Source organism: Bradysia coprophila, chromosome IV, assembly GCF_014529535.1.
Source record: "Bradysia coprophila strain Holo2 chromosome IV, BU_Bcop_v1, whole genome shotgun sequence".
NCBI lineage: Eukaryota > Metazoa > Arthropoda > Insecta > Diptera > Sciaridae > Bradysia > Bradysia coprophila.
The window spans coordinates 7,755,533-7,782,900 of NC_050738.1; the positions used below are offsets into that span (position 1 = coordinate 7,755,533).

At 33.1% G+C, this 27,368-nt stretch overlaps 2 protein-coding genes across 5 annotated transcripts in view; one reads left to right on the forward strand and one right to left on the reverse strand.

The window, feature by feature from the left end:
* LOC119066857 (transcription factor AP-2-epsilon) overlaps positions 1–27,368 on the reverse strand; it is a 79,897-nt gene that overhangs the window by 23,018 nt on the left and 29,511 nt on the right. The window contains exons 1-2 of one of the 4 annotated variants that reach the window (XM_037169528.1): positions 25,155–26,172; positions 11,204–11,384 (exon numbers count right to left, since the gene is read on the reverse strand). In XM_037169528.1, the coding sequence (XP_037025423.1) occupies positions 11,204–11,248 (45 nt within the window). In that variant the 5' untranslated portion in view covers positions 11,249–11,384; positions 25,155–26,172. Of the gene's footprint in view, positions 1–3,587; positions 4,245–11,203; positions 11,385–25,154; positions 26,173–27,368 lie in introns of those variants that run through there. The other 3 variants (XM_037169529.1, XM_037169527.1, XM_037169526.1) reach the window with 3 other exon arrangements.
* On the forward strand, positions 5,509–6,344 carry LOC119066860 (putative OPA3-like protein CG13603). The gene is made up of 4 exons (XM_037169533.1): positions 5,509–5,685; positions 5,762–5,930; positions 5,986–6,128; positions 6,182–6,344. Exons 1-4 carry the CDS (start codon positions 5,547–5,549, stop codon positions 6,271–6,273), a joined length of 543 nt encoding a protein of 180 aa, XP_037025428.1. The 5' UTR covers positions 5,509–5,546; the 3' UTR covers positions 6,274–6,344.

Sequence of the window (27,368 nt, forward strand, 5' to 3'; positions counted from 1 at the left end):
TGTGAAATAATTTCAAGAATTTCATCAAGAATTGTGTTGAAATTCTTGAATATTTTGTTGAAATTAGTAAAATTTTTGTTGAAATTTCTTGAAATAGTTTCACTAAAATAGTCCGTGATGTCAATAATCAAAATCAATGTTATCAAGGTAGTGATAGCGTCAATCATAACCTAACCGGACAAATTCTACATTGTCTTATATTTATAGTTTTAAATCTCTATATTTAGTGAAACAACCTACTGCTGTACATACAATGTTAAAGAGCCTCGAGGGCTGTTAAAGTAAAACCTGTGGAAAATTCATTCTAAGATTTTTTAAAGCCATACAGACAAAAGAAAAGTTTTCTTGGAGAAGTTTTCGAAAATCGTCTCTTCCTCTGAGGCTCTTTCAAAGGCACAACGCAGAATTACCATCATCAATGAAATAAACAAATCTGAATAAAGTTGTTCGTTGTTTTTGCGATGTCTACAAGGACCATCGATCAAAAGCAAAACAAAACTAGTCTTGTTTGAATTTTTATGTTATTCATTATACAGCACGTGGTGCGGCATTTTTCACACACTTTGGAAAAGTGATTATGCCTCAGCGGTTCTCGTTAATATATTTTTTTTTAACGTTACGAAAAAAAGGTAGTTAAAAGTAATGTGGTGATTTATGGAATCTAAACTTAATTAATAATCGAAAATAATATTTCTTGTAGACGTTGATTAATAAAAACAATATTGTGTGAGAGTGTGTGTTTTTGTGTGGACCGACCGACGGTCATGAATATCTTTACTCTGTTTTTAGCCGACGGCATTTAAATCAGCATTGAAATATATAAATATGTTACGTTTACGTTGATATTTGTGCGAGACATCTAAAAACAAATTTTCCAGACTTACAGTCACCAGCAGAAAGAATTCATGTTTCCGTTTTTTTTTTTTAAATATCAAAATGTCCTCTCAGACCTACTGTTTATGGATTGTAAAATAAAAATGTTAATTTGAATCAACCATTAGAAATGTTTGAAAAGAGGAGGGGTCTAATTTGTTCGGAATTTTTTTTCGGTTCCTATACGAATCAAGGCATAAAGTTAAAGGGAATACACCCATTGCTTGTTCATAACATAATATTCCATTAGGCACAAATGTTCAATTCATAAAATTAGTACGGGTCATAGAAATCAACCCTCAAATTTTGCAACACACAACATATGTGCTAACAAATGCCGCACCAGTTCTTATATCGATATAGAGGTTACCATAAAGGTAATCTTAAATTGACTATAAAGAGATTTATACGATGAAAAATACTGAACATACGAGTAATAACTCTTATCTTAAGTGTCCTCTAGCATCCTGTTGAGTGTGTGGTGTTATGAATACATGTGACATTTAAAAATGGGCAAGACATTTACAATATCTCGTGTGAATGCAGATATTGACTATTACGGACATGTTTAGATAAGCAACAGGATGAGAATGATATATTTAGGGATGTCATTGTCATACACCTAAAACACGTAGAAATTTATCATTTCACTGAATTGTTACATTCTTCTATTTATAGCGTAAGAGTTTCTTATGATGGATATGTTGACTTAGCTACCAATTTACTTAAGGGATTTTAAGCATATTTTCCTGATTTTAAAATCACAAAATTTAATCACCGCTCAGCATGCGTAAAATTCCCATCAAATCATTTCCGAATGAAATTCTATCAAGTCCTTTAGCCCGAAGGCAAAGAATAAAAATAAATTCTCCATTCGATTCTTAAAAGGCAATCATGTGAAGTGGCACATAGTAAATGCGAGCATAAAGGTTACATTGAAATTTATTTGAGTAAATTCAGTTCATAGTGGCGGACTTCTGGGAATGGTAAGCGTAATTTTTATTATTTTAGTGAATATTTTAACTAATTTGGACACTCTGGCGTTGCGATTGTACTATTTTCCCTGTTAGTAGCAGAATATTAAACAGCCAGTTTTATTATGATTAAACGTTTCTTCAACCTTTCAAAGACGGCCAACATATAAGCAATTTGACTATCGGATCTATTACTTCATTTGATCTAATTATTTCAAAGAGATTTATTTCAAATCTTTTACTTCAATTTTTTGAACATTCATAAGACCACATTAGTCAGAGTTTGTGAGTTATTCCTGCAGTCGTTATTGATAACAGATGATATCGGTCGATAACAGGCCAATACTTCGGTTTGTAATAGCCTAAACGAATGTGGTGCTTCAAGAACTAAAAACCATTTGTAAATGTGAGAGGGAGGAAGAATTTTTCCAACAGAACTTAGTTAGCAGTAGCTTTTTGTAACTCATTTCGCCCTAAGGATCGTTCATAGAGTATATCGCGCGTGCAAAATATATCCAAGATACGGTTGAAAATGTGACAGAAAGAGATGCGAATAGTCGTGACAAACGTTATGACCTAGTGAAAATTTCTTGGAGCCTGGGTGCATTGTTGCGAATTCTGTCCCACCAGTAAGCGGTAAGCACTTGAAAATCTTAAATATTTGCGTAAGTCTATTCGTTGACAAATTTAGTATCTCACGCAGAAATCGATTGGGAAATACGATTTTTCCAACTTTAGGATGGTCTTTCGGTTTTATTTTGAGATTGAACTACCTTCCAGGATACGATTTTTTTTTTAAATTAACGCTCAAAAGAGTCATTAAAAAGCATAAAACTTGATACATTGGCAATAAAAATGTTGTTATTGATCATGGCACGTACAGTAAATCAAATGCATCGAAGAAATGTATCTTAAGCGATTCCGAAATGTTCAATAAAAGGTTGCACCGGTTGCACACAACACGAAAATCCCAAATGAACGAACGTACTTGTTAATTGAACGAAATTATTCAGTATTACATTTTTCGTTTCATTAAAATTGATCATCTCGTTTTCGCCGTTATGTCTTTAATTTAACGTAAAATGTTGAATAAAGTATAAGAACAAATATATCTCGAAATTGTATAAGATCTAATTTCCCTGGAATTTTAAACTAATTGCCATTTAATATACATGTAATTACAGGTTTTATTTTGTACGTTTTTATTTTCGATAGGAATCGTTTATTTATTCGCAAACAGTGAATGTGAGCATAATACATGTGGGTCATCATCTACTGGAGACACAGGCTCGAATGTGCAAAACATACACATTTTAAGTCGATTAATTTTCCAGGGGATAGGAATTTCGGATGAAATTGTATACGTTAATGAGCTCGTGATTAATATTTTTTATGGAAATTCGTTATTGAAGCCGGTGAATGTTCCATAAAATGATCACGCGATAAGATCCTAAGGAAAGTATTTTCAGTAGACTGAATAGCAATGAATGAGGCTATAGTCCATCCTTAAAGCCTTTTAAGGATTTAGTAACACAAAATACGCACTACTCAGACGTGGTAGTCCTCTTTTTTTAGTCGAAAAGACAACGTAATTCTACCGTTTAAACAGACTTGTTGCACTGAACAATTTCAAATTCATAGACAAAACATTTTCTTCATAAATCCACACATTCATTGCATGTAGGTACGTAAAATCCACTCCGATTAGCAAACATACATTTTTATGAGATATTCACTTACTGTTTTTACATCACAATCATCGTTGGTCTCATCATCATCAATCAATTGCTGAAACTGTTCTTCAACGCCGCTCTTTGATATAATAACTCCGCTACCACTTTGTCGTAAGTCATTCAAGATAACGCTTGAATTATTATTATTGTCCTCGTCAATGCCGTCGCGATTGGCAGAAATTAACGGTTTCAAATCGATGTCTTGCGTCTGAACGATTTCCATATTATTTTTCAGAATGTGATTCAATGATTCGTGGCGCAAATCACAAATGCCATTTTCCGAATCCATATAGTGGTGGTTCGGACGCATGAAATCCAATGTTGTTGGTTTGAGCAGCACTTGTTTCAGGTCGTACGAATCCAATTCGTTATCCTTTAGATGTTCGCGAGATTTTAAAATGTTCATGTTAAATGATTTCAATGAAACTCTTTTGCGGTACTTGCGATCGATATAATGTGGGACATTTATTGCGTCCATTTTCCATATTTATATTGTGTGATCATTTCCTTAAAAATGAACATTTTTGAGGATTCAAACTTAGTTGTAGGTTTTAATTGATAACTATTTCTTAACCGACACGAATTGGGACAGATTTATCACTAAAAAAACATATAGTTCGCTGTACGTCAAACGGATTCAGTTTGTAAACCTATTTAGAACAACAATTTACAATTAGACTAAAAGAAGAAGTTGCAACAATAAAATAAATTCGAGAGGAACTTAAATACGATCACTTAAACGTACGAGAAATTCATTCGTAAAACTACAAACTTTCCGCAGCAATATAACAACGATGCGTACGTATTGAAGATCACATGTACACTGGATACCGATTTCATGGCCTAAAGGTATTTAGAATTTATCTTATACGCTTGCTGTTGGAACTGGTGTGGTGTGGAATTCCGGTTTCTGCATTATCTTAAAGTCTTTTTTGAATTTCATTCTCAAATCATCCGAACAATGTTCTGATCAGTGTATGTTACGTACATGTACGTATATACATACTGGCGTGTGTAGATATACTGCATTGCGATCATATTTTTACATTGATGATTATGCCCATTTGCGATTTTCGTTGGATTATTTGCGCGATTTTTTTAGCGATATTTAGAGGTGAGCAAAAGGAAGCCGATGTGGTGCTGACGATGATCAAATTTGTCATCCGACTTATTATTTGTTTTGTAGAGCATTTCGAAACGGCTGATCATCTGTTCTAGATGAAAATAAGCGATGACCACTCGCTAATTGTTCCTTCATAGAAAGATCTAATTTGTTGAAACCAATCAATCACTCCTGAGAGAATGTACTCGCTTACTGATGGAGTAGGATTCACACTTTCACCTTTCCGAAACAGCTAGTCATCTGTTGTCGACGACGATGACAAAAGTAAGCGATATGCTCTGAGGTGTATCCTATTATATAGCAAAATGTGTGGATGAACAAATGAAGTATAAGATTTGATTTAAAAAGAATGACAGATTTGATGACTATAAATCGCAATCAGTTTTCCGTTTCTAAAAGGTTAATAGATGGGAGGTGTTACCTGTTTATGGGAAGTGACGATTTTGTATTTAACGTACATAACCCAGGTACTCTATGCTCAAAACCGGATTTTAGGTTACGCTCCTTCTCCTTCAGAAAAAGAAACTCGAACGACAGAAAGAGGAAGTTAGGCCAAACCCTTTATAAGTGCAATATCTTCTGGGCTTCACAAATTTTCTTATGTTAGTGCCGCGTAGACGGTAGAATATATGTTAAAACCAATGAAGTAAAAGATTTTTTTCGATCTGTCTTTTTAAATCGAAACTAGGAAGTGGTACTGAACATGCACGTGCCGCGTAGACGATACACTAATTATCATCTCTAAGCTTAGAACCTTCCTTAAAATTTTTCTTAGAATGTGTAGACCCCTGCGAAAATGAAATGTCAGTGTTAACATTGAAATCAATTCTCGGCAAGTAAACAATGGCCGAAACGTTTCCAGTGTTCAAGTTGGGTATATTAGTGATCAAACAATTAAGCAGACCGATTGCTAATGTGATCAAGGACAAAGCCAAGGAAAATCAATACTTTCGTCAATACGTGGCTATGCCTCCTGCATATTGTAAGTCTACAATCAGTTGATTGTATATATGCATTTACTCCCTCTGTGCTAAAATGTTTTGATATTCATCCCACAGTTTACAATTGGGTGAATGTTAAGGTTCGTATGTGGTCCCTTAATCTGGGAAAACCTACAAATATACCGCAACTGAACGAGACAATGGCTATAGAACTTGGTTCAACGCTTCTAGGGGAGATAATACTCTTCGCAGTACCTGCAACAATCCTAGTTTTTGAATATATAAGGTTCAAGACAAGTCCGCACTCCCTGAGCAGCTTAATGCATCCAAAATGCTTACAGACAATCTCGGAAGGAGGCAAGAAAACAGGAGGAGATTCTAATCGAAAAATTGGAACTTGTCAATACAATAAACAATTTAGAGATTCATGTGGAGCGACAAGACGTGCAGTTAAAGAGAATAAAGAAAACACTTGAGGATTTAGGTTTGTGATAGATATTCTTACCATTTATGCTAAAATTATTTCAATTCGGTTAGCGCCCAAACGATGGTCTCATAACAATACAATGAACGATCAGTTCGACGGTTCTCCACTGCATTTGAAAAGATTACCTTTGCCTGAACATTAAATTTATTGTCAAATGATATCAATAAGAATTTGAAGACTACGCTAATGTTATTACCATTAAAATGACATATTATTTCAAAAGGAAAGTTAAGGACTGCCGTTATATTAGCAATGACCACAATCCCTCAGTTAGTTTAAAAAGAACAATTATTTATCGAACTAACATCACATAGACAATATAAATATCATCTTACAATGCCGATCCCACGCCGACCACACTTCACCGACTAAAGAAACTAGAGAGTCCAGAAATAACATCAAAATATGATAACGAATCCAGGTCGTTGACTTAAACATTTACCTTGCGTAATGTAAGCTAAGATAATATGGTATATGTGGTGCATGACACTTGCTGCTATTGTTGTGTTTCGCGAGATAAATTTAGCGCGCGGGTATAGTTGACCATTTATGTACGAATTCTCATCGATAAAATATGAACGTCGAAGATGGTATGAAAAATAAGTCCCACGCGCGGCATAGGGCTTGTTACGGTTTTTAGTGGCGTCGTGCAACTGATATGTCCTGATTATGATGAATATTTTACTGTTTAATAATTTTTAGACAGGCGGTGTAGCCACTCGTACACCATTAACCTATACCCATGTTGGGCCCACATCGCACACATTTGATTAGGTATCCCGTAATTGATAATGGCAACTATACATTTCTTCTCGTTTTTCTTTTGTATTCATTGTAAATAGCTTTCCGCATTGCTACCGTTGTCGTGTTTATGGTGTTTATTTTAGCGAATTATACATGCATTTTTTGGAGTTACTCGAGCCTTTATACACATTATAAAATACTGTTGATCAGCGGAATATGAATGCGCGCATAATGTAGGCGATATTATAAAGTGGTCAATTATGTGCATTATTGTATGTGCTTTTTGTGTCCATTGATTACGTTTCGGAATTGAATGGGAGCACGTATGGTAGTAAATGGGAATAATGCATAAAATGAAAATTATTGATAAATCGGTGGCACTGTTTTTCAGCTTTATTCAAATTCAATTTACATATTAAGGTAAATTCGCCACCATTTGTTTATTGTTTATCTTGGAAAGTGTATCAATTACATTGCAGAAAACTCAATGCAGTTTATAAGTAATTAATTAGGCTGACCGAGGTCATATTTACTAGATAGTGTGAGAAGCCAGGTTTGATAAAATTTATTAAAATGTAAAATTGCAATTGAACTTTTTTTTAATTTGGCTGCATAATAAAAGGTAGACCTAAACTGTACCGATTTTTTGTAATTATTTTATGCAAATTATGGCATTTATTTGAGACATTCGATAGGTTTTGTATGATGACGCATCAATTTTCCTTCAGTTACTAATTTACATTCTCAAAATTTTTCATAATTTTCTTTCCTTCTCACTCCTTCCCAAGTGAAAAAAAAAACTCTCACAAATGTCTCAATCTGTCGAAATCGGATATCTCAAGTATCATTTAATCTAGAAGAACAATAGATTTTGAGACTTGAGATATCTAATTTCGACAGATTTAGACTTGGAGATATCTCCCTTCAAAATTTTTTTCACTTTAAAACCGACCAGTCATCTTTTGTCGACACCGTCAATGAAACTAAGCGAATAGCTCTGGTGCTTCTATATAGGAAAACGTGTGAAAAAACTAATGAAGTAGTAGATTTTTCATCAAACAAGTGACTATACCGACGATATATTGAAGGAAAGAAGAAACTGATTTAATACGGCGATGTGATAAATAATGGTGTGTGATTTCATTTGAGTATATTTGAATAGCTATTTTCATAGCAAGGGCCTAAAGTAGTTATTTATGTACTGGACAACTGAAATAAGAGATAAGTTGCCATGAATTTTGTTATGGTCAGTTTTACCCGAACGATATATTCTGTCGGAAACAGTTATTTCTTTACAGAGGGGAAAAAGTTGGAAATTTCATATTAAGGGTGTCGCTATGCTCTGGTCACAAGACACCCTAGAGAATAAAATTTTCTGCTTTTTCCTCGAGGTTAACACAACGTTTTTCACAACAAAGGTACCCGAAGGCTGAAGTGAGAAAATGGCTATTTACAAAGGTTTAGAATACATTTTTCCATGACTGATCAAATTCAATATGGTGAATGTGAAGTGTGTAATTTTCAAGTAAATTGGTGTGTTTTATCTATTTGAGTTGGATTGTACACAAAACATTGTTTGTACCTCGACATGAAAGTGATTTTTTCTGTACACGACCTAAACTTGGGACTGGGACATGGGACTAGTTCTTTCCTGTCTTTGTACAAAAACTAATTTCATGTCACTGAATGATTGTCTCTCTTGGTTTAGCAACATGTTCCAGTTAAAGTGGCTAGTCCTGACTAACTTGAAGACATTTTAAATTTACATTGCACGTGAGTTATTTATATGAAGTCTGTTAATGACGATACAACATTAATTGCATCTGACAGATCAAATTTGAGTTGTGCATTGCATGCATTTATGCTTCTTCCGAAAAAGAAAATATAATTTTCTTTAATCAAATATTAACAATTTATTGTACGGGACGCGATCACAACCGAAACAAATTTTAAATTTCAAATTATATTCTTAACAACGTCCAGTATATGATTTCCCCGCAAAATCGCCCACACACTTGCCGTTGCTTGTACTGTGGCTATTTAGATTATATTTTTGGAATATTTTTTGTTCTCGTACAGTTTATCCAGTCCTGTACTCTTTTTCTTTCATTTACTCAACATTTACACATTGCGAAAGTATTTTATTAGTACCAACAACATGAATGTAAGTTCTTGATGTTGTTTATGTTACATTCGGTAAATTATTATTAAGGACAGATTTATGGCTTGTGATTGGTTTGCAACTTGTACAATGTGTGTTACAATTGTTATTACACTAGTTTGTTATGTCGTGAATTGCAATCAATTTGTTAGAACTCATTTTTCACAATATATTTGCAATTATTGCAACAGTACTTTGAACATTTATTTTTGGATCTTCGTTGAATTTGTTCTCACCTGAGAACTCTTAACTGAGACGAAATTTGACTATTCATTATAGTCGAATATCTAGAACATTTAAAACTGAGTTCCAGTTAATTTTCGCTACTTTGAACCTTAGTATTCGCATGAGTATGACCTACCAATCACCAATTTAAATACCTCAACGATATACACCAATTCACAACTTGTGAACGGTATTTTTAATTAGTTCTAGTTCGAAAATGAAACGAAAAAAAAATTTATCGCAAATGAATGATGAATGTAGGAGGAGATTTAAATGATACGTGTAATAGTATGTTCTGCGTGCGTTAGCATTTAAATAGTCTTTATGTGGTCAAGGCACTTGTAATGAAAATAATTTTCGCGTTCAGTTACATTTAATAAAGGTGATGGCGGCAATATCGTGATGAATCGAAACAGTTTAATCGCGACAGGATCCGAATAGATGTTTTATGGTTGATAAATTGCAGGTGTACGTACATTATTCTTATACAACCTGCTACAATTTAGCGAAGTTAAAATAGAAAATAAATTTACGCAGATTTTGTACAGGTATATTTTCGATGACGACGCAATAAGATCGTTATGATACAGGTAGAAAACATGCAGATAGAGACTGGTTATGATAGTAATCTGTTCCAGTTAATTTAAAGCCTTTGGAAGGTGTTAGCTATGAAATTGGATAAATTTTATTCACAAACTTTTATAGTGTCGGTTTATCGACTCATATCTAAGTCCCGTCTAAATTGACTCGTCCGATTTTTTTTCGTCTCGATTTCTTGATTTATGTTTCAATTTATTGAAACTATAAAAAGTGCAGTGTGCAGTGGATGTTGTTTTTCAACGTCAGTCCCAAAGATTATTGCGTATTCATACAATTAAGATCAGCGCATCTATCCACAAAAAAACAATAAGAGCTTTTGCTACATTTCTCCTCATTATGAAATCACTATTAAATTGGTTGAAAAGCATGTATAGCTCACGTAACCTTATTATTTTTGAAGCATTGTACCTATCTAAAAAGGCTGATCAACTCTTATTTAAGGACATCATATCCATGTTTCAATCTTTCATGCAGCAAGTCTAAATATATTTTCTTGTTCTTCCAGAACACACAACACAATCTCATCCAATTCTTTTACACCTAATTTCTACACCTCATTTATACCACCGCTAGATGACTATAGCTGTGCACTTTACAAACGAAAGCTTTATTGATGCATATCGTCTCTTTCGTTTGGAAATACAACACAAGATGGCGCGTAATGAGTGAACAATTTTCGTTAAGTTCTACTCAAGAATTCTTCGATGATTTTAGTTGCAATGTTGAACTAATGTATTCAGTTGTTTAACATTATTTCCACATAATTTACTGTTTTATCTTATGTCCGTCTAGACTGGCGAATAGAAGTTCATTTTTACTCTTTTCTTAAACTAACTGCAATCATGCCAGGATAGTTATATCGAATCTATTACTTGACTTGATCGAAATATTTTCGTCAGACTTAAATTAAGTCTTCCACTTCATTTGATTTAACATGTAACTATTTTGCTAAGACTCGTTATTTATTGTTGGACTTTATGTCGATAATAGATGACCGTAAAGGCTCGTCTCGTGTCATATTCGTTGATTCGCATTTCCTCACATATCTGCACTAAAGTTTTGGTTTTTTCTATAAATTTCGTTACTTGATAGCATTTGGTTACTGTAAAAAATGACGCGATGTGAGATGAGATCAAACCATCTGACCCTGTCGCCACTTTTTTTCTATCTGAACTAATTTTAAGTAAATTTAAAGAAGTCACTAGCATTCCTTATATTTTCCAGACCACAGCGATTGACAACAGTGATGAATAAAAAGAAAATAATTTATCTAAAGTACTTAACTATATCGTTGATAATATTCACTAATTCCGCTGTTAAATCAACTTTTTGATAAACTTACCCATTGAGAACTTGCATCGTATGATGGCACACATCGGAAAGTCATTTCTGAACAAAATGTGGTTTATTTTTGTAGTAAATTTCCTATTCGAATTCGAATAGCACGAATATCGGCGATTGTGGTTGAAAGTTTTTAATTTAAGCAATCAATCTGGTAATTGTGAAAGTTGAGGCCGTCTTACCTAGAACAAAATAAAGTTAAAAGTTAAGACTAATTTAATGTAAGGGATTATTTTAAGGGATATACGAAATGTGTTGCGATGAAAGTTCATGGTTTGACCGTCGAAACTGCTCGCCAGCGCCAATGTCAACATTTTCTTTTTGATTTTTCACTTCAATGATCTATTGAAATTGAGATATAGACTCAATAAACCAATTTTTTTAATGTATACTACATGCCTGAAACAATAATAGTTTCACAAATTGTGTATTTACTGATCGTCATAGACCTGAAACGTCATTCTTAAAATGGCGAAAATCACAACCATTGGCATATCGACCGCATATCGATGAGTGACATTTGGACAACATACGTTTTCTGTCAAAATATTCTGCTAGAATTGAGCTGTGTATTTGACTGTAATTTGTTTCTTCAATTTCTCTTTTAGTCTTATCAAATATTCAATATGGCAAGTAGTTTGTTGGTATGACATATGGAAATTAAGTTGACCACACAGGACCAGCCACCAGCGTCACCCATTATTAAATTAAAGTCATTTGTTATCGACAACGTCAGGAAAAATAATAAATGAGCTCTGGATAGTCTTTTCCTCATAAAGAAAAACGTAAAGTTAAACTAATGAAGTAGTAGATTTTTCATCAGACTGTAAACAAAATAAGTTACAGATTTAATCGTAATAAAGGGGATACCATTTGCCGTCTATGGAAGATTGAAAGCTGCTTCCAAGCGAAAAACGTTTTGTTTAATTTGGTAAAAAAATTCAACAGCTAAAGTCTATAAATACCTAGAACCCAAGTTGTTTTATTGTTGGCATACCGAAAATGGAAGGACGGGTTGGCATAGTGGTAACATACTAGCCTTCTACCAAGAAAACCCGGGTTCATTCCCATAGAGGGAAAACTCCGTATAGGATTTCTCTTCAAAGTATAGCATGAAAGTAGGCGCACGAAAGCTTCAAAATTTGAGTAGTTGAGGTGTTTGGTGTCCTCAACGAACTGTACAAAGAAGAATGACATGTATGACATAACCCATACGCTATGAATTCTGCGTACAAGTATCTGAGTCTAACTTAAGGCGATGTATGTTCAACGACTGTGCAAGTCTCCCACTAATTCCTCCGAATTCAACTAACTCTAACAACATGAATCCCAATCTGGCTAAACTTATACCAACAATCAGCTGTCGTCCCGTACAACAGACAACTTAAAGCGAATAAGAAAGCAATAAAAATTGAATCAACGAACAGAACATTAAAATCAAAATATGCTAATTATGGCCTCCAATTTTTGTACATAAAACTTGTGACATTTTTTGTTCGCAATCATTTCGTCGTCCGAATGCAATTAATTCGCCACAACTCAAATAAATAACACTTAACCCAATTTTCATTAACATTCCTCTGACCTAATTGATACTCTGCATATTTATTAAAACCAGTTAAAGCTACACACTCTTCATCGATATAATCATGTGTACAGTGTAGCACCAACATCGAATAGCCAACGGAATTCCGATGAACTTGACGCATGTAATGGTCTACCACACATAAAAATGCATACAAGAATTTGGTGGTAATATTCGGCAATTATCGTCATACTTTGTGTGTACGACGGTAGCTGTATCAAGCCATCCGCGAATTAAAAGTAAAATGAAAATTATATCTTACAAGACACAATGTATACATATATATACCAACTGAATAATCGATGCTACCTCTGTTACCTAACCAAATTTACAATCGACAACATTTTCGAAGCAGATAATGTATTATTAAAAAATAGTTTTACTCTTCATTCTCGATGTGAAAATGCACAACGAAAAACATATTTGTTATGCGTTCGTTTTCTGTGTGTAGCACTGCATTAAATCTTTTGCGAAGATCGTCCAGTCTGGCATTTATAACAAATTACACCGCTGGTATTATGATATACGAAAGAATGTTTTTCGAATTTTAAAATAACCAACCGAAGCGAACGTGTGCGTTAGATGATGAATCAAAGAAATTGGTTTGATGTTTTGGTGTTTTCATCAGCATTTAATTACAATAAATCGAGGAGAAATAATGGACCTGGATACAAGGTTTAATGTCAATAATCAAAATATTATTATTGGCTATTCTCGGTCATCATTTCATTAAAGTATTCTTTATGAGGGAAGAAAAACAGCTTTTTTTATGGGAATAATTTCGTTAAAAATGACTTGGAAATATATTGTGATGATGAATCATACGACACCAGCTCAAGGCATATAAATCAAAACTGCGAAAGTTCGTGCGAAAGTCTAAATCGAAGTACCTTGTACATGGAATGCTTTTACTAATATTAGAGTATAATCCATCAGTAGTTTATCAAAATGTATTTCGATGTGCTTCCACTACACACTACTATAGTAAATATCATGACAATAAAGAGTACAAGGTGCGGTAAAAGTTGATTTAATTACCAATGTGATGATGCCACACTCACAGGCACACTCACTCTATTGATGGCACAGAGAATTAACTGCACATCAAAGATATCTGAGCTCTCTAACTACTGCAAACATTTCGTGTCCTATAAATATTTTCCAAGTATTCCAAGTGGAGGTTGGTATTATATGTAAGTCATCTGGTCCACTCATTCAAACGAAATTACTTATTCGTCTTTATACGGTTATTCTACTACCACGCGCATGTATGCAACTATTTCTCCGGCACAAGTACGAAACACTTTTGTTTGCATGCTGAAAAACAGCTGAAACGAAATATGGATTTGAGATTAATTGTTTAGAGACCTCGCTAACAGCCTTTTAGGGCCAATGACGAGTAAAGTGTGGCCCACCAACGTGACTTCCCAACAAGTACACAAATACTTTTTGAGGAAAGTTAGGTGATAATTGTTGTCTCGCCTAAAGATAGCCCAGACATATATATACACAAATTCATCGTGTTTAGATTATACCAACCAGTGTGTACATCGGTGCCACCAAACACGCTACAACCACTAAAATTATGAAGCTTGAGTGAGCTTTACTATTATGTTACCAATGCTAGAAAAATTATATTTGGAATTGTCTGACACGGGAATCGAACCCGGGTCATTTAGGTGAAAGACTAGTACGTAACCACTGAGTAGAGCCATTCCGTCAGTTTGCGTCCATGGATGTAGAATTTAAATAAAAACGTTTCTGATATTAAAGTTCGGAATAGTTAAGAAACTGCAGAAGGGGAAATGTACAGACAGTGTATCACGACCATAGACTTTTCCGTCGCGTAGATTTATCAGTTAGGTCATATATCCAATCAATTTAAAAAAAAAATCACTTGAAATGAAAAACTCGCCATTGATATCGTAATTACATTGCACTGTCTTTAACATCACGAACACATTTGATTGATGTATAGAGTCGAACAGCTTTAGCCAATAATCACCAGTACAGAACGTATTTCCAATAAGAATTAAATGAATTGCCATAGCAGCTAATTATTTCGAGCAACAAGAATATATTCTTGCGTCACAGGTTGCATGTTTCGAATCGGTTTCATTTAGAGGCATTGCATCATGCAAATAAATGTTCGAGCCTAGATTCCGTTTGAAGCTTGAAAGATTATCTGATATAAGAAATGCCGACAAAAGTGATTTCTATGTATACAAAATAATTATAGACTTTTGAAGCAAATCAAGTCACGTGTTTCCCATTTCGTCAATAATTATCGTCTCAACTTGCACACTCGGTTAAATCACCTAGACTAAACTAATTAATCATCTTTCAATTTCATTAGCTGTAGCGCCTGAGTATAAATGCAAATCTACATCACAAATATATAGGATGGTGTTTGAATAGAGCAACAAGTTTGCGTGACGAAGACTCGTTGTGGATGGAAGACAGCGCGAAAAAAATGTAATAATTTTTAATTCGAAAAAAAAGGGGAAAAAATGAAATGAAAAAAATTATTTTTCATTCATAAATATTTTGAATGTTAAATGAAAACACACACATGAAAGATAATTTGAAATAAGTATCCGTGAAGTTTATAATGAAAACGAATTTTCTTATGTCTGTTCGGAAATGGATATCACATTTTAAAACTTAAATGATATCTGACCAACTCAAACACACACGAAAAAATAAATGATTTAAGACCGTGAACCCTTACTTTTTACAATATAGAACGTTGTGTTTTCGATCATTTATGAATATGATACAAATCACATATCCGAAGCAATATACATATTTAAGCGAGACTTAATTCAATATTTATACCTGAACCTATTCCAAAACTGACTCAGAAACCCATAAAACATTAACTCATTCGAAAATAAAATCATTTTATTGGATATAAATGGAAAGACTTGCCATACGTACTACTTAATGATGAAAACCTCTTGCGCTTTTGAAAATAATTTTATTTATTCTTTCCATTGAGTTTTTTCAACTCGTTTCAGTCTTCTTTTTTTCTGGTACGAAAGGAAGAAAAAAAAAACCAGAGCATCAGAGATATTTAAATGATCTTTTAAATAGACGTCGCTCGTATAACTTTTGACCTGACGAAAATAATCATCGTCGGGGCTATTAAAAAGCTGAATATGGACTCGCGTGTAAAGTATATATCTATATCATTGAATAGACATGGACCGAATAAATGTATAAATAAATATAACCCACAAAACAAAAGCATAAAATATCATCAGTCGTACCAATCGGTTCGGACTTGAAGAACATTTTTAACTCTCTACATTTTTGTTGGTTGTTGTGTTGTATCAATGTTACACAAGTAGATATATCATAATAATCATAACAGATAGATCCGTAGCTGAAAGCCTAAGGAAGGTCAAATCTTTTGTTTATTTGTTGAAATGATCGAGATACACAAAAAAAGTTGTTTGGAGAGAAATTATGGGTCGGTCTGTCTAATTTTTTTTATTTAATTACATTTAATGACTATCTTTTGATAAAATTTGAAATTTTTATTTAATGTCTTAGGTGATATAATATCGTTTTTTTTTGGTATCGTTGACTGAAGGTAACATCTGTAAATTTTTTGTTTGTAAGAAATTCTCAGCGTTTAACCCTAACCAACCCAAATAATACGACGAATACTTTCGGTAGATTAAGTTCGTCTGGTGATCATAATAATCATCGGCATTTATTCATTACAATTTTACCGCGAAACAAGACATGGTACAATCAATAACTTTGTTATCTCAGCTATTTCAAACAATTACTAGTGTTTGATGAAAAATCTTGTACTTCACTGCTTTTAACACACACTTTGCTTCACAAAAAACACCAACGGTGACCAGATCTCATCGATTATATTTTTGTCGATAACATAACACCATCATTTTCTGAGAAACTAGGAAAATGTAGTCAACAACCAGTAAATTAAATACAGACACAATGTGACAAGGGAGGTTGGGAGTGTCGAAAAAACCACCAAAATTTCGGACGTCTTTTTTGGTTTTACAAATGATGAAAATGGTATTTTTTAAGTAGTCCTTGTTGATCTCAGGCGAAGCCAAGATACACAATAATAGTACATTACTATACCAGTGAAGTAATTTGATATCTCGTATCCAGATGAGTAAAAGTATCCGAGGGCTTCAGCCCGAGGCACTTTTACTCATCGTGATACGAGATATCAAATTATTTCACGTGTAAAGTATGGCGTTTTACTTTACGAGCGAGGGAAAGGGTCTTCACTAGTGAGGGAAAGGCCACATTACCTCACTAGTAAAGTAAAATAAATTCATCATTTGTCCCATATTTACATGTAATTTACCATTGTTTTGATCTTATCCCCACTAAACTAATTATAAGTTTATAGCAAAATGAATCGAGTTCTGCCTCAAACGAAGTGAAAGATTTTGTATTAAAAAAATAGCTCGGTTACTTGATTATAAGAAGTAGCAGATTTGATGATTGCGATTTGCAGTTTACACAAAGTTCAATTAATTTTATTGAGATTTAATTGAATTTAGTTTTTAATTAATCAATTACACACTGATTATCCCTAGTGCACCTTCAACTTTATAGTGAATTGCAAACAAATTAATGAATTATTAAATATAGAAATTACATAACCAAATGTTTTTGGCATATCGAATAAACATAATTCATACAAACAAATAACCAAATCCAATTTAAAACTCATTAAATTTGTTATATAAATATCGTTGGTTTTGCTATTGGTTTTGGAACACCGACACAGACAGAGGAGAAGACGTAACGAGAATTATAATTTATTTGATGTGCATTTAGTTATAGTTGTAGATTCGTTATAATTATGTACGTCATTAACGAACATACATTTTGTTGCTATCACACACACGAGTGAATCATTTTGAATTGTCTGTTGAGGAACGAAAATATACTAATATTCGAACCTATGTGACAAACTGTCACCAATACAGTTTTTGATTTGATTAGGAAACATACCCTCAAGGTATACCTACGAAAGTTTAGGAAATGTTAAAATTTAAACACAATTCAAAATTTACAGAAAATATATCTTAACAGGGGCTCGACATCTTGTACACAATTCAGTTAAATTTTTTGGTTTAAGAAAATACTAGTGAACTAGTGATACTAGCTTATTAGAGTGGTGCTTTGCTCGAAGTAAGCAGGTTAAAAAAACTGACGCGCCAAAAAACGCATGAGTATTCCAAGTTTCAAGTCTCTAGGACTTTACGCCTGGCATTACGTATCTCTATAGAATCAGCCAATAGAACACAAATTGTAAATATTGAGTCACAATCACAAATCTAGATAAAAATCTTGAGTTGACTGCTTAAGCTTAATCTGCAGAGTTTCTCTTTAAAACGAAGGTTCTAAAAAAATAAAGACGGTTCACCGACGGCAAGAAAGAAAATTCGAAAAAGTGATTGACCTGATTTATCTAACATTCTATAAACGTTGAGTGAACCACATGTCGACCTAATCATGAAAATCTGTTACTTCTCTTGTTTAGTGATACATTTCATAAGACAAAAGAGCTCATCGCTAATTATTGTCGTCGATGTTGTATGATACGTTTGTATGGTCGAAAGATATTGCTCTACTGAATGCCATGCAAATTAATTCTTTCAATAAAGCGAAGTTTACATATTATTACGACCGTTGTGGCAGTCCGATATAAAATACAGAATTATTCATTTATCAACTTTTGGATAGTGGTAACTGTACTACCTAATCGTAGCATTATGGTTTTGATTTTTAGACCGTGAGAAGTCTTATCACGCTTGTACCACCACGAATGCAAGTCCTTCAGTTAGTGAAAATTTCCTTGTGTCAGCGAGTTTTATCTCCACAATAACGGATAACGGTTTTAATTGAGGGAGGAATCGTTTTTGATGAGCTTAAGTGAGAGAAATTTCGGAATGTCACATACGAAGATAACGATACGAAGATAGAATAGATTTCAGCAGATGAAATTGTTGCGACCGTTAATCTATAATGTAAAATGTTGCAAAAACTTTGCAATATAAGTAGAGCCAAGTTCCCCCGATCTTCATTTCCTTTGCGGTAACACAGGCAACACAGAAATGTATTGGAAACGTGAATCTACAATGTGAAATGTTGAAAAAATTAGCTTTATAATTAGAGGCAAGTTCTTCCGATCTCCATTTGCTATGCTGCACTTTAGCATTTCAAGGTGTTTCCGATTGTTTGTCTGTTGACATCGTGTGAATATTTGAATATTGGTCATGTTTAACATTGACTAATGAAGTTTTTTACATTTTTCATTTTAGATTCATGCTCCTAAAATAGTATTTTTCGTTACGAGTGATGAAAAATTGAATTTTTCAGGACAAGTCGTAAGCTTGTTCTGACGAGGCGAAGCTTACGACGTGTTCTGAAAAATTCTGCTTTCATCACGAGTTACCATTTACGTTTTTTGTGCCGTAAGAATCATAATGAGACGGAACACACAAACAATAACAAGGAAATCACTCACTCTACAACAATTTTACATTTACTTGGCATACTCGACTGCGTTCGAAAAAATATATATGAAATTCCATTGTTCAATGTAGGTTGATGAATCTATAAGACTGACTCATCACTTCGACACAGTCATGAAGAAACGTCTTGTACTTGCAGCACGTTGCTAGTACGATCAATTTTCGTACATTCGTCTACACTACATACACATACAGATCACACAAACTGATAAAAACTTCACTTACAATAAAATCTGGAACTTTTATCTGCTAGCGCGAAAGACAGATACACAAAGTAGACTTTATGTTTTATGTTTTACAGGGAGATAAAGTGGTTTTTTTCGCTAGCAGATAAAATATAGTATGTAACGGCTTCCAAGTTGTTATTTTGGTAAGTGGGATTATAACCCGCCTTCGGCTCGGTTCCCACTGGCCAAAATAAAAATTTGGAAGCATTTGGTACATGATGTACATTATGTGTGATTTCCTGGTGTCTATGCTAGAAAAAAATCTACGAGTGTGAACTTCCACACGAGCTGCCTACTTTATTCATGAGCAAATGGGACAATTTTCAGTAGATTCATTTGCTAAAGAAACTTATAATCTAGAAAATTTCAACGACTGTGAGCTTTGTGAGGGCCGTATTCACACGAGTTTAATTTTTATTCAAGGGGAAGGCAAGAAATGCGTGCTCCTTATAGCGTATTTTAGCAGACATCTTTTGTTTGAAAATGTGGATATAAGTTTCCTATGTTTATTCTGAAAAGTGATTTTCTTTAAAATAAAAGGAGTGAACAGTTTATGACAAAATCAGACAGAGAGTTGTTTTGAGCAAGATCAATCTATGATATTTTTGTTAAAATTGCACTGATCTATTGAGAAAATACAAGTCAGTCAAGTCAGTCAGTCAAGGGACCTGCCCCACCCAAAAGGTGGGGCATAATTTCGAAATATCTCATATGAAGACAACGATACGAAGGTAGACTAGATTTCAGCAGATGAAATTTTTGGGGACGGTAATCTAGAATGAGAAATGTTGCAAAGCCTTTGCAATATAAATAAGGCCAAGTTCTTTGTATCTTCAATGCTGTATTTCTCTTGTTTCCGATTGTTTGACCGTTGACCGTTGACATTGTGTGATTATTTGATTTCATTGATCATGTTCATTGATCATGTTTAACACTTTACATTATAGATTTATACTCATAAAAATTTCTTTTGCTGAAATCTATTCGCTCTAACATTGAAATATAGCAGAAATCAAGCAGAAAAATTTAGGAATTGGCACTTGATGAATCTATAAGACTGGCTAGTCACTTCGACTCAGTCATCAAGAAACCTCTTGTGCTTACAGCTCGTTGCTAGTGCGATCAATTTTCGTACATTCGTTTACATGCACTCACAAAGAATTTCCGAGAAAAATTTATTTTGTCAATAAAGCGAAGATTATAGATTGTTACGACCGTATTAATAGTCCGATATAAGATCCAGAATTTTTTATTTTACAACTTTTCAACAGTGGCGACTGTACTGCCTAATCGTAGCATTATGGTTTTGATTTTTAGACCCGTGTGAAGTTTTATATATCATGCTTTTACCACAGCGAATTCAAGTAAGTTTCAGCTTCACAATAACGGATACCGGTTTTTTTATAATACTCGCGCCATATTGTCACATCACCGTCAAATGTCTAGCGGTACTCTAAATATGGTACTGAAACTTGACAGTGTGTCATATAACTGTAAACACTGTAAAAAAAACCATTTCATACAAAGTGGTACATAATGGTACGTACTCTATTTGGCAGCTTGCTTGAAGTGCGTTGCTGGTAGGATGAATCGAAAATTATTGTACAGTGCAACTGTTTTGTCTTGTTTTCGCTCACACGATAAAATAGGATAGATAGATAGATAAACAGGGTATCGATACATTAGAGACCATCTCGGCAAGCCTCGATCGTCCGTCTCATGTATCGATAATCTTATATAATTGAGATAGGAATCGTTTTTCATGAGCTTAAGTGAGATAAATTTCGGAATGTCGCATATGAAGATAACGATACGAAGGTAGACTAGATTTCAGCAGACGAAATTGTTGGGAAAGTTAATCGAGAATGTGAAATGTTGCAAAAACTTTGCAAGATAAATGAAGCCAAGTTCTTACGATCTTCATTTCCTACGCTGTATTTTCCATTAGTTTTCGATTGTTTGTCCGTTGACATTGTGTGATTATTGACCATGTTCAATACAGACTTGTGGCTTTTTTACATTTTTAATTATTGCCTCTGTTTATATCGGAAATTTTGTGCTTTAACACCTTAAATTATAGATTCGTGCTCCTAAAAATTTCTTTTGCTGTAATCTAGTCGCTCAACGTTGAAATGTAGCAGAAATCGTTAATCTAGAATGAGAAATGTTGCAAAAACTTTGCAATATAAATGAATCCAAGTTCGGCCGATATTCATGTCCTATGCTGTATTTAAACATATCTATTTGTTTTCGATTGTTTGTCCGTTGACATTGTGTGATTTGACCATGTTCAACATTAACTTGTGAACTTTTTTCCATTTTTCATTATTGCTTCTGTTTATATTGCAAATTTTGTGCTTTAACACTTTACATTATAGATTCATGCTCCTAAAAATTTCTTTTGCTGAAATCTAGTCTCTCGAACATTGAAATGTAGCAGAAATCAAGATAGTTAATTTCATAGAATTCAATTTTATCGGAATTGCTCAACTTTATTAATGATTCACCACATAGTTAATTTCACTTGATGATTCTACAAGACTGACTCGACACTTCGACTCAGTCAATAAGAAACCTTTTGTACTTACAGCATATTGCTAGGACGATCAATTTTTGTACATTCATCTACAGCTACACTTAATACAAATCACACAAAATTATAAAAAATTCACTTTTTTATACAAATATTTTATTCAAAGGGATGCACTCACAAAAAATTTCCGAGAATTTTTTTTTTCGAAACTGATTCCAACCGACATATCACGAGAACCGCTTAAGTATATATTTATTTCAACAGAAAAAAATATTCTCAAATCTAATATTTCTCACAAATCAAAATTTTGAGCAAATCTATTCTATTGTTTCAATATGCATTTTTTGTAGCATGATATTTTAGATATAATAATTATTGACCTCTGAAGAAACGATTTAATTTTAAGGCACACGCATGCACGAAAAATGATTTTAAAGGATTCTCGTTTATGCCAATATAGTTCGATCTCGCGTATTTTTACACTGTCAATGTTTGGATTGATTTTTTGAATGTGATAATGATGGTACTATAGTTATAACACAGCTGTGAGGCTACACGTTACATTATCTAAATATTGCTTAAATAATAAGTGGTGGGAAAATTAAATTAGTCGTATTGTTAGTCACATAACACCTTGATAAATACCTTGATAAATTTTCAATAGTGGAAGAATTCATCAAATTGTGAAATCACCGATATTTACCAACAGTGTAAATTCTTATGCCGAGGAATTTGAAAGATTCCAAGCGTTTTTCTGTATGCACTCATCAATTTGAGTACAACATGGAAATAATGATGCATTTAATAAAGAAACCATGGATGATGAATTACAATAATTTTAGACATGCAAAGTATTATTTACAAATAAATTGTTCAAATTAAGAGTCGTGAACGAAAACGTGTATATCGAATATAAATGATGCGGTGAATTTGCAAAGTGTTTGTTGATATGGTGCATAACGTTGTTTGGAAACATTTTTGGTTTTTATTGACAACGCATTAACAGTGGAAGATTTTATTTAGTTGTTTGTTAACATGATTTAAATTTGATTGTTAAGTTGAAATTGATTATAATGATGTATCGCAGTCCGTCGGCTATTTTTCGCGCCGGTCACCAAATATACATCTGATTTTTCAATTTTTCGTTGTTTTCGCAGATATCACATATAAACACTATTTTTAAGTTTTTTTTTTAAATATTGACAGTATCAAAATATGATTAAAACAAAAATGTTAAGCATATGCTTCCGTCGGCAAATTTACTATTTATATTTACATCAATATAACCTCACCATAAGGCCAAGTTTGTGGCTTTTTGTGAGAGGAAAAGGTAGACTAATTCCCGATGAATCTCTAGGAATTTACAGGAAATCAGCTTAGAGTAATTACTCTAAGGGAATCAGAATATATTGTTTCACTTTTAAAAAAAATTAAACAAAATGCAGCCATCCGTTATGTCTCATAAGAACTTTCAATAAAAAATATATAACAAATGCATCTACACTCCAACCAAGCACTACAACGAGGGGAAGATATTTGTAAATTTCGTTGACAAAGGATTTTGAAAAAGACAATCTTCTGAGAATTGTTAAGGATTTTCCCATCGTGTTTAAAGGATTTTAAATTCAATTCAAAACGGTTTTATTTATCAAAATTTCATAAAATCATTATACGTACAACGAATGGATTTAGATGACGCTTTGCAACATTTTTTCATGAGGTAGTAACACAAAACAATGAATTAGGGTGTTATGTAGTACCAAATTCCAAGGATTTTCTACTGACTCTGGATGCATTTTCAAAGGATTTTTCTTTCAAGGATTTTCTTCTTTTAATTTGATTTTCTTGATTCTTTTGAAGGCTATGATTTTTCGGATTTTCTTGAGTCTTTACTTTCGTAAAATTTCGAAGGATTTTCTAGGGATTTTCTTTTGATTGACAAAGGTTTTTTTTTATGAATTTTAGCCCTCGTACTACAACTAAATATTTTGTGACTATACAAGTTCTATCAGGAAATATTTTTATCATTTTCAAAACTTCTTTTCAACATCTTTTCTATTATAAAGTACTTCAGAACAAATGAAGTAGTAGATTCTGAATCTAAAAGTAGAGAGGAGTATAATAAATTGAATTATGAAACCATGACCTGTTTGTTGTTTCATACAACTATGTAGTAATCTTCGTACATGTTAAGCGGAGTAGAACATCAAAAATTTCAATGAGTTTTTGGAAGGCCCAAATAACTAGAATGTTGATCATTTAAAAAAAAAATTAGTAAAATAACAGTCATCGAATCTACGTTCTACTAGAACAAACGTTCACTGCGGTCTACCAATAATTAATTCACTACTTTTATTGATAAATTAACATAATAATATTGCAATTTAGGACATTATGTGCATTGATTTATCTGTGCAAGTCTTTACACGCAAATTGTTTTTAATTGCATTTCACACAAGCGTTGACAAAATCAAATGCCTGTCTTTATTGGCACTGACTTTACATACAGCTGTGGTATCAGAGCCATTAGATAATTAAATCTTTAAAACCAACAATACTATTTAATCAGTCCCGGTATTGCTATAATTAAATCATTTAACTCGCTCTCAAAACCATCAATTCAACCTTACGTTAAAAATGGTTATGTGGCAAGGTTTTAAACTGGTGTGCATTTTCTGCATGCAAAACAGAATTAACTGCTTAACTATATCTAGGTATTATTACAAAAAGAAATATTTTTTGACGACAGACGAGACGTACTTCAATTAAAAGAAGCACTTCCAATGACAAAACTGGTTTCGACTTCATCATAAAATGAATGCTCATAATGCATAAAACGAGTTCAGGTTTTAGTTAATAACATACACAAAAAGAAATTACATGGCATTATAGTGGCTATGCGATAGTTATGTATATATGTATGAATGGATGGTGTACACGGATAATAAATTATATCATTTCGACCGACCACAACAGCACATATGAATATTCATATCAATTAAAATTGATTTAATAATATTTCAAAAAAAATGATAAAAAATTAATATCAGCGAGTCTGTAGAGCATACCATTATGTATTTTTGATCCGATTCCGGATTAGTCCTTTGAAAGAAATGCATTTGTTGCTGAATCTATTGTTTATTAGGCAAAACAAATATTAATTTTTGGCTTCAACTTTCAATATAGAATTATAATTCAAACTTTTCTATCTACCAACTCTTCAAACTAGTTTAGTTTATTGATCACTTTTCAGTTGTTTATGTAACTATTTAGCTATCATATGGGACACTCGTCTGAATGAAATGGAACTGTTCGATTGTATATCCTTATCCTTTTTTTTATCAAGTAAGAGGCACTAAAACATAATTAACGGATCCAGTTGATAATGTGTGTTCGCATTCATTCAAAACAAAACCAATTAATTATAAATCATTTTCATAGTTTCGGTTTAGCAGGCACAAACAATGATTTTGATTTTATTTTTTTCTATTTTGATGAAATGGGACATGTAATCATACGAAATAAGAAAAACGGTTTTTTTTAAGTTATCGATTTCACTTCAAAAAACTTTTAAAATTTGAACTATAAGTTAAAGTATTGGCACATTTTAAGGCTTTGTTTTTGTCTAATTAAATTTGTCATTTAAAATTAAAAAAATTAGATTTTAACTAGATGATAATTTAATACCGAATCACATTTATCAGTACAGCCATTATATTAATACTGAAGCTTTGTGAACTTTGGAAGCTTTCACATTTCGCGACGTTGTGAGAAAATTACCAGATTTTATATACTTTAAACATTCCGAAACATTAATTTTATTCATGAAAATAATCTATAACCCTTAAAAAAAGTTATGGTAAGGATTTCGATCACTTTTCCGAGTATATGCTGTGTGCTATTTACTCTTTTCATAAAACATTCAACATTACGAACATTGCAGCAAAAAAAAACTTTTCACCGAAGAAAACACCACCGAATACACTTATCAAAGCGCCTTATATTTCTTCCAATTTGGGGAAAATAGAGTTTTCTGTTTACAACGATAAAACGCGCACACCGTACACACTGCGCAATCGACCGATTCTTACTGCCCGAACGTAAAAGCTTCGGGGTATACGGCGCCTAAAACATATCGGTAAATGAACACGCCTTCGGTAACCTCCTCTTATCCCTTCTTTTATTCGATTGTAAATAACGAGATTTATGTATACGTACATACGAGAGTGTATCCCATCTCAACTGCTGGCAAGTTTATATATTATGGTGTAGTAGCAGCATTTGCCTTTTACCAAATGCGATGGATTGCAGCATCTTATAATATAAGTGTATACAACCAACACTGAACGTACACACAATCTCTTCTGTGTGCCGTTGAATATGTCGCATAAGAGACAAAGAGGCTGCTACTCTTTGAGCAGCAATATGATGTGGGCATTGGTCAGGTTTGTTACAGCATTCGCCATTGCGATTTTAAAATGTATTTAATTCCTTTTTTTTTGATACATTTTATTGACAAAAAATTCATATCCAATATAGTAAATTGTTAAATAAATAAAAAAAAATGTCGAGACAGACATATACTGTACTGTGTGAGCAATTACAACCCATGTAATTGTAGATTTTTTTTTGTCACAGTAAAGTTCTATTGACAATTTAATTAAATAAATAAACCTCTAGGGCCCATTACTGATACCACAAATATTATTTTTTTAAACTCAGACGAGAAAACAGTAATTTTCTCCCCTACGCAGAAACTTCAATTGCAATTTTCTTGGGTGACTTGTGGCCCTCGCTACGCTCTAATCGGTCGAACTCAAAATGTAATTTTCAACTTTTTTCTCTCGTTGAAGAAACAACTATAGGATTGTATCGATGGAATACTGTGACAATTACCACTTTAACAAACGACTAAGTATGTAGTCATCAAATCTGTTTCCTCGTTCGGTAAAAGTATCGCCTGAGTGATGGATACAAAATCTTTTACTTCATTAGTTTAATATTCGCTAAAACTAATGAAGGAAAAGATGTTGCTATGCATAAGGTGACATTTAATCAAAGTGTAGTGTATTGCATATTCTGTCGTTGTTGATGGATAACTAAGATAAGCCGTTTTGAAGTACCTTACAACATTAGTGTTGCGTTAGAGACCACCATATCACTAATAAATTGGTTTCTAGTACGAAATACTAATTCTTAAAATTGGTACTCACACCAGGGTCTTTCATAAATAATTTTTGGCATTTCTTACTCCCGCCTATACTTTTTGAATCACATTAATC